The 8,506-nt window shown below is 41.2% G+C and overlaps 1 protein-coding gene across 1 annotated transcript; it reads right to left on the reverse strand.

Annotated features, from left to right (window-relative positions):
* Positions 1–962: 962 nt before the first annotated feature.
* LOC138969611 (cytochrome P450 2B5-like) lies at positions 963–7,547 on the reverse strand. The gene is made up of 4 exons (XM_070342470.1): positions 6,983–7,547; positions 4,998–5,147; positions 1,107–1,318; positions 963–980 (listed from the first exon to the last, which is right to left on the reverse strand). Exons 1-4 carry the CDS (start codon positions 7,302–7,304, stop codon positions 963–965), a joined length of 702 nt encoding a protein of 233 aa, XP_070198571.1. The 5' UTR covers positions 7,305–7,547.
* Between the last annotated feature and the right edge of the window lie 959 nt (positions 7,548–8,506).

Below are 8,506 nucleotides of genomic sequence, written 5' to 3' on the forward strand. Positions count from 1 at the left end.
ACTCCCAATTAGGGCTATGTTTCTACTCAGTTATTTGCTGTCAATGATGATTTAAATACAAGAGAACGATTGCTGTTATTTTTAAATCTGCAGTGAGAACTTTTAGGTTGTGTGTAAAAAGTTGGTTCTGTACGTATATTTCATACGTTAAGTACCTTTGAAATTCAAACCGCTACTATTTGACAAAATGATGAGCCTTATTTACGAAAATAAAGGATCGTAGTTCAAACTAACATGCCTACATATAAACATCATAAACAACACACAAAAGTATTATGTACATGGGTTTTAACATCGCAGGTACTTAGCGCGGTACCTAGTGCAGCCAAGGTCTATGCACGGTACCTAAGGCCCTCTCATACGGACATGCCGGTACTTAGCGTCAGCCTCGCACACACACACAAATATACAAACACACACACACACACACACACACACACACACGAGCACGCACGCACGTACACGCGTGCGCGCACACACACACACACACACGCACACACACACACACACACGCGGACGATTCTACTATAACCAATCCGTCAACCAATCAGCCAACATGCACCAAGTCTATATAGAACAAGATGGTGTGCAAATGTCACGACTGTCAAACTACCTAACACGTCAACTAATTCTGCTTTACCGCACATTGTTAATTAACAGTGAACATAAACAACGTTCATTGTTGAACGGAAACAGAAACGTAGTTCGCTTAATTATGCATCACGTCAACAGTCGAACCAAACATTTCAGTTGCTTGTATCAGCGGTTACACATTCCATAAAGTCCCCTTGTCCTTTCAACAACCAAAACTTGACACGTGTAAAGCGCGGCTAAAGAGATACGATATCGATTTTTTTTTTCTTTAAAAGACAACAACCAGAAAGAAATCTCTGACATCAGAAGCCAAACAAAGTTCGAAAAAAACGTCATAACTTGAATAATGGCGTCATGTAAAAGTTCTATCACTTCTTCTGCATCTCCTGAGGAAGTGACCAAGAATGTCAAGAGAAGTTTGTCTCGGTGACTTCCAACATATCAGGAGTAAAAACAAATCGCAAAGTCGCCGCCAGGGTGTGCATGTATCGGTATCGTATATAATTAATTACCTTACAGTTGAAGGGGTCAAAGGGCATATATTCCTTGAAGGGGACGAAGCTGAAGTTCTCCAGGTGATAGATGTCGTAGAAGTTCTGTTTTATGGCCAGCATGCAGGTGAGGAACAGCGGGTCGTGGTAGTCGTAGCGCTTGCCGAACACGATGGAACAGATGTTGTTGGAGATGCTCACGTGAGTCAGCTCCAACAGGTCCGTCGCTTCACCTGCAACCACACAATTACAAAATGTACCAAGTATACAGTATAACTGTCTCTCAAATATGAGGCTCTTCTCATCAGAAATCGCCTCCGCATGCATCATCTCTCGCCTCTGATTATCATGATCGTATTTTGATACTTTGACGAAACAAACCCAACTAGTGGTACCCGTGCTACGCACTTTGTGTGCTGCGCATGCGATGTCATTTTGTTGGTTATGTGCTTGTGAAAATGTTGTTTGCACCCCTCCCCCCCCCCCCCCCCCCCCGCACATTATCCCGCATATAATGAATTATATTCTCTTGGTGAAAAATAAAATGTTAACCCTTACACCGGTGCAATTCTGTAACACATGTTACATAGCCACTGGTGAATTAACAGAGAGAAAAATAACAAAAAACAGTCATATAGGTTTTCGCATCAATGGGAGGTAATCGGAACTGACCAAAAAGACTGCGCGACCGCACGCGACTATACAAACAAACAAAATAAAATACAGCAGGTATGACGTTTGCATGAATCCATGATTACGTCTACATGAACAACAGTGATAAAAGTGCGCATCTCTTCCCAGCCGTGCAGCGCTTTGAAAGTTGGAAGCATTAAAATTTAAACGGGTAAAAAGCCATCGTGAAGATACGAAAAAAAGTATGACGTCTAAAATACTTAATGATTCAAACGCATAGTATAACATATGTAATTGACAACATTGACAACAGAAAATATATACATGGTTCACACACACAATCGAGTGCACACATCCATCCATGCTTATTTAAAGTCATGTACACACACACACACATACATACATACATGGCATCAAGCAACACACAATTAAATGACACATATGGAATATGGAAAACGTATAATGGACATGACCATGGCAAGTAATTTACACCGTTACCTACTATAAAATTGATGATATATATATACCACTCACTTGCTATTCGCCTAAAAGCTTGCGGTGTGCTGTGACACATATAAGAAACCAGAAGAAAAAAGGACTTTACTTTGGCGAAAAGAGCATATGCTGCTTATTTTTGTACATAACTGCTATAACTGTATTTTTTCCGAACACTTACATGTAAAAAACATAGAGATATATCTTACCATTTCACTAAGACAGCCAAAATAACGGTCAAATTAAGGGGAGATCATGATGACGTACATGTCTATGGTTGCACCGGGGGAAAATATTTAGTCGCTGGAACCTATAAGGTATAACACATGTTACATAGCCACTGGTGAATTAACAGAGAGAAAAATAACAAAAAACAGTCATATAGGTTTTCGCATCAATGGGAGGTAATCGGAACTGACCAAAAAGACTGCGCGACCGCACGCGACTATACAAACAAACAAAATAAAATACAGCAGGTATGACGTTTGCATGAATCCATGATTACGTCTACATGAACAACAGTGATAAAAGTGCGCATCTCTTCCCAGCCGTGCAGCGCTTTGAAAGTTGGAAGCATTAAAATTTAAACGGGTAAAAAGCCATCGTGAAGATACGAAAAAAAGTATGACGTCTAAAATACTTAATGATTCAAACGCATAGTATAACATATGTAATTGACAACATTGACAACAGAAAATATATACATGGTTCACACACACAATCGAGTGCACTTATTTAAAGTCATGTACACACACACACACATACATACATACATGGCATCAAGCAACACACAATTAAATGACACATATGGAATATGGAAAACGTATAATGGACATGAACATGGCAAGTAATTTACACCGTTACCTACTATAAAATTGATGATATATATATACCACTCACTTGCTATTCGCCTAAAAGCTTGCGGTGTGCTGTGACACATATAAGAAACCAGAAGAAAAAAGGACTTTACTTTGGCGAAAAGAGCATATGCTGCTTATTTTTGTACATAACTGCTATAACTGTATTTTTTCCGAACACTTACATGTAAAAAACATAGAGATATATCTTACCATTTCACTAAGACAGCCAAAATAACGGTCAAATTAAGGGGAGATCATGATGACGTACATGTCTATGGTTGCACCGGGGAAAAATATTTAGTCGCTGGAACCTATAAGGTATAACACATGTTACATAGCCACTGGTGAATTAACAGAGAGAAAAATAACAAAAAACAGTCATATAGGTTTTCGCATCAATGGGAGGTAATCGGAACTGACCAAAAAGACTGCGCGACCGCACGCGACTATACAAACAAACAAAATAAAATACAGCAGGTATGACGTTTGCATGAATCCATGATTACGTCTACATGAACAACAGTGATAAAAGTGCGCATCTCTTCCCAGCCGTGCAGCGCTTTGAAAGTTGGAAGCATTAAAATTTAAACGGGTAAAAAGCCATCGTGAAGATACGAAAAAAAGTATGACGTCTAAAATACTTAATGATTCAAACGCATAGTATAACATATCTAATTGACAACATTGACAACAGAAAATATATACATGGTTCACACACACAATCGAGTGCACACATCCATCCATGCTTATTTAAAGTCATGTACACACACACACACACACATACATACATGGCATCAAGCAACACACAATTAAATGACACATATGGAATATTGAAAACGTATAACGGACATGAACATGGTAAGTATTTTACACCGTTATCTACTATAAAATTGATGATATATATATACCACTCACTTGCTATTCGCCTAAAAGCTTGCGGTGTGCTGTGACACATATAAGAAACCAGAAGAAAAAAGGACTTTACTTTGGCGAAAAGAGCATATGCTGCTTATTTTTGTACATAGCTGCTATAACTGTATTTTTTCCGAACACTTACATGTAAAAAACATAGAGATATATCTTACCATTTCACTAAGACAGCCAAAATAACGGTCAAATTAAGGGGAGATCATGATGACGTACATGTCTATGGTTGAACCGGGGGAAAATATTTAGTCGCTGGAACCTATAAGGTTATACGGCGACTTATCAGGTGATAATGTTTCGAACTATTTAGTAAACAAATCTATGGAATATTTTGGAGTTCCATTAACAGATAAACAGATCTATCTATCTTCTTATTATTTTAGGTTCGTCTGGGGTAGAGAAATAAAACACACAGCTAGGTTCGTCTGAGGTGCGGTCGCGTGTTTAGTCGAACCGAAAGTTGAAGAAGAACCAATCACAGATCTCTTTCGCCGCGATGTCAAAGTTCAGGTCAAAGTTCACTGTTGTCTGCTGAAATTTGCGAGACAAACCTCTTCAAACTTTGTTCGTGGACAAAATTGGAAGTCGGGACCTAGCGGAATCGATTTCCTGGGTCACGTTGGCATAGCAACCGAAGGAGAAGGCACAAATCCGCGCGGTTTGGTGACAGGAATCGAAAAACCACCGAAAATCCTACCAGTATTATATAGTAGATGCTTGCGTGTCGAAGAAGAGAGCCACAGCGGGCTTGTTCGAGTCAAGGTATCACACCATACCCTCGGCGTATTACTAATACCTGTCCCAATATAGGCCAACTGGTCTAAGAGGACGTTAACCCCAATAGTCTGTCAGTCAGTCAGAAAATGACAGAGTTCCGAACATGATGTTTGTCTCGGTGAATTAACAATACATCAATAGTGTAAAATTACTTTTAACATCACCACTAGAATGAACATGTGCTGGTATTGTGTTTGTCTAACCGTCACTAAGCTCTTACCTTTGAGGTCCTCGATGGCTTGCAGGTAGTGCATGACCTCCTCCATGATTTGCACCTGTTGGTAGGAGTGCCCCATGCCCAGGTGACTGAGGATCTCCGTGCTCACCTTGCGCTGCTCTTTGTTATCGTTACCTGAGGACCCGGACAGTCCTGAAATATAGTGTATCTGGGTAAAAACAAACTGGGTCAAAAGCCATTCAGGACATTATTCTAAGAATGTGTATCTGGGCTGAGAAGTTAACACAAAACCGTGATGTGCTGATGATAATGAGGACTGGGTGGCCGAGTCGTAACGCACTTGCGCTCGGAAGCGAGAGGTTGCGAGTTCGACCCTGGGTCAGGACGTTAGTGGATTATTCCTAACCTAGGTGGTGGGTTCAAGTGCTAGTCTTTGGGATGAGACGAAAAACCGAGGTCCCTTCGTGTACACTACATTGGGGTGTGCACCTTAAAGATCCCACGATTGACAAAAGGGTCTTTCCTGGCAAAATTGTATAGGCATAGATAAAAATGTCCACCAAAATACCCGTGTGACTTGGAATAATAGGCCGTGAAAAGTAGGATATGCGCCGAACGGACACGGGTCAACTTTATGTGCAGACCCAGAGACGGTATCCATCTCCCACCCCCGTGTCACCACAATGGCACGTTAAAGATCTTGGTCATTCTGCCATAAGTGCAGGTGGCTGAATACACCTAAACACGCAGACACCTGGGTAACGCGACTCCGTTGCTGCTAGCTTTCCACTGGGAGGAAGCGACCCGAATTTCCCAGCGATGGGACAATAAAGTAATGAAAAAAAAATGAATAATGAAAAATGAAATGGCTGCGATCTGCTGGCCGATGTGAACGCGTGATGCATTGTGCCAAAAAATTCCATCTCACACGGCATAAATACAGGGTGTACCACAAAAAGAGGGACAAAAAGAAACTGTAATAGTTTCTACAAATACAAGAATTTTCGCAAGATTTTTTTCACCAGATGTGGACAACATCTCAAATTTTTATTATACCAAAGCATTTCGAAATCGAAGAACATTTGGTTGCTCTTGTCAGTAATTGATGACATGTTCAATCCAGGCCCCGCGCTGCTGGATGACGTGGGCCACAAAAAGAGGGACAAAATCAAACTCTCATATTTTCTAAGAAAATAATTGTTTCTTTCTGATTTTCAGGTGATATATCCAGAAGACCTGTAAGTTTTATCTGACAGAAGAATGGACCCCTACGATCACTTTTCCGTCGAAGAGAGGACCAAGATTGTGGAACTGTAAGTCGCCTACTCTGGTTCAAAGACAGTTTCGACGCGAACACCCTGGAAAGAAAATACCACGTCGTCATACTATCACACGCTTGGTTGATAAGTTCAGAAACACTGGTAGTGTGGTTAACAACAACAAAGGACATTCTGGTCAGAAAGAAACAATTATTTTCTTAGAAAATATGAGAGTTTGATTTTGTCCCTCTTTTTGTGGCCCACCCTGACGATCATACTGGCTTTTGTTTACATGTGTCTTCGCGGAAGGATGATTCTCTCCCAAGTTCTTCTTCGTTAATGGACTGAAACTCCCACGGTTTTTTTTTTTTTAAACGTGTATGGCCGTTTTTACTCCGCCATTTAGGCAGCCATACGCCACTTTCGGGGGATGTATGCTCGGTATTTTCGTGTTTCTATAATCCACTAACATGGATCTTTTCCGTGCGCACTTGGTCTTGTGCTTGCTTGTACATACGAAGGGGTATAAGGCTTTAGCAGGTCTGGACATATGCATATGTATATCTGGGATATCGGAAGACTCTCCAGTCCTGACCCACCAGGCGCGGCCGGGATTCGAACCCACGACCTTTCGCTTGAGAGACCAGCGTCTTATCCACTAGGCGAATGCGCCCGTCTCTCTCCCAAGTAAAAGCCTTGACCGATCTGTGATGGTGACGGTGGTTTCCCCGGGACGTACGAAACTTTTGAACACAGCATCGTACTGACCCATGCCCTGACAGACCCTGTCCACGAGGAAGGAGTGCGGGCGGCCGGAGAAGTCTTGACCATGCTTGACCAGCGCGTCCCGTATGGCCTGGTAACCGTTGAGCACCACCACCAGCTGACCGCCCCGGTAGAAGCTGAACACATCGCCATACTTCTCTCGCCACTCGCTGAACTTCTTCCTGGAAAACAACACAATTAAGTGAAACAGACAGCACTCCACTCCACTGCCCACAACGCAATACTGCATGCACCACACGATACAGCAGGGCTCCCCAAACACCGCGTCCCTGCGTCCTACACGCACTGGAGCCTGAAAACACATACATGTACAAGAAATTCTTGAAGGGGGTACCGCTATGCTCTTGTATGGTTCAGAGCTATAGGGATATGGAAAGTATGACTCTGTGGAAAGGGTCTACCTGTTTGCGTGTAAAAAGTTTCTGAAAGTGACAATTCGAACTCCAAACAACATTGTGTATGGTGAATTGGGAAGACATCCGCTGTATATTAACTCTGCAGTCAGATGTGTGAAATACTGGTTTACACTGCTGAAGCAACCTGATTCAAGATATTCCAAGATTGCATATAAAACTTTATGTAATTTGGCATCGAAGGGCCACACAAATTGGGTCTCACATGTGCAGAGTCTTTTATGTTGTAATGGTTTTGCTGCTGTGTACGGAATGGTTGGGAATGAGAAGTGTTTCTTACAAGAGTTTAAAAGACGTTTACAAGATTGTTTTTGTCAAGAATGGTTCTCTTTTTTAGAATGCAGTGAACGTTTGGACATTTATAATTGTTACAAAACATGCTTGGAAAAAGAGAAATACAGTACATTGAATTAATCGAAGATATTAAGTACAGAGTTGCTCTTACTCGTTTCCGCGCAGGAGTATCCGAAATCAACGCTCACAAGTTTCGGTACGCACCAAACCAAACGACAAGAAACTGTCCTCTCTGTACAGCTGATAAAGAAGATGAACACCATGTTGTATTTTTATGTCCTTTTTATCAAGACCTTCGAGCAAAGTATTTGAAAATCTCGAACTCAAGACGCTGCAACAACAACTTGTGTATTTCTGTGGCAGTAATGAGGATAATGTGATGAACAGCTTCAGCAGATTTGTGTTCTTCATGTTACAGAAGAGACGAACCCTTATAAATCAGGTTCAGTGACATGTCATCAGGGTCTTTAATGTATTTGTTGAATTTTATGCGTGACTATAATTTTTTAACTGTGCAGATACTATTGCTGTTATTTTAACCACTATTGTAAGGGGCTGTGGCCTTAGACGATTAAAGATTTGTTCTTGTTCTTGTTCTCTCTCTCTCTCTCTCTCTCTCTCTCTCTCTCTCTCTCTCTCTCTCTCTCTCTCTCTCTCTCTCTCTCTCTCTCTCTCTCTCCTTCTTACATCCCTTACCTGTTCAGGAACCTTCACCCATATAAATGTATGTTAAATGTAAGGATATTGTTTGTATGTGCAAATGTATATTTGTAAACATGTGCTTATATAATAATACAAA

Source organism: Littorina saxatilis, linkage group LG6 (genome assembly GCF_037325665.1).
Source record: "Littorina saxatilis isolate snail1 linkage group LG6, US_GU_Lsax_2.0, whole genome shotgun sequence".
In the NCBI taxonomy this organism is placed as follows: Eukaryota; Metazoa; Mollusca; class Gastropoda; order Littorinimorpha; family Littorinidae; genus Littorina; species Littorina saxatilis.

Bases quoted from the DNA above. Each gene is read 5' to 3' on its own strand.
- LOC138969611 (XM_070342470.1), bottom strand. From the start codon at position 7,304: ATGTGTTTTCAGGCTCCAGTGCGTGTAGGACGCAGGGACGCGGTGTTT. The intron at 5,148-6,982 runs GTCAGTACGATG...ACTATATTTCAG, and splicing joins CAGGGTCTGTCAGGGCATGG to GACTGTCCGGGTCCTCAGGT. The intron at 1,319-4,997 runs GTAAGAGCTTAG...GTGTGGTTGCAG, and splicing joins AGCCATCGAGGACCTCAAAG to GTGAAGCGACGGACCTGTTG.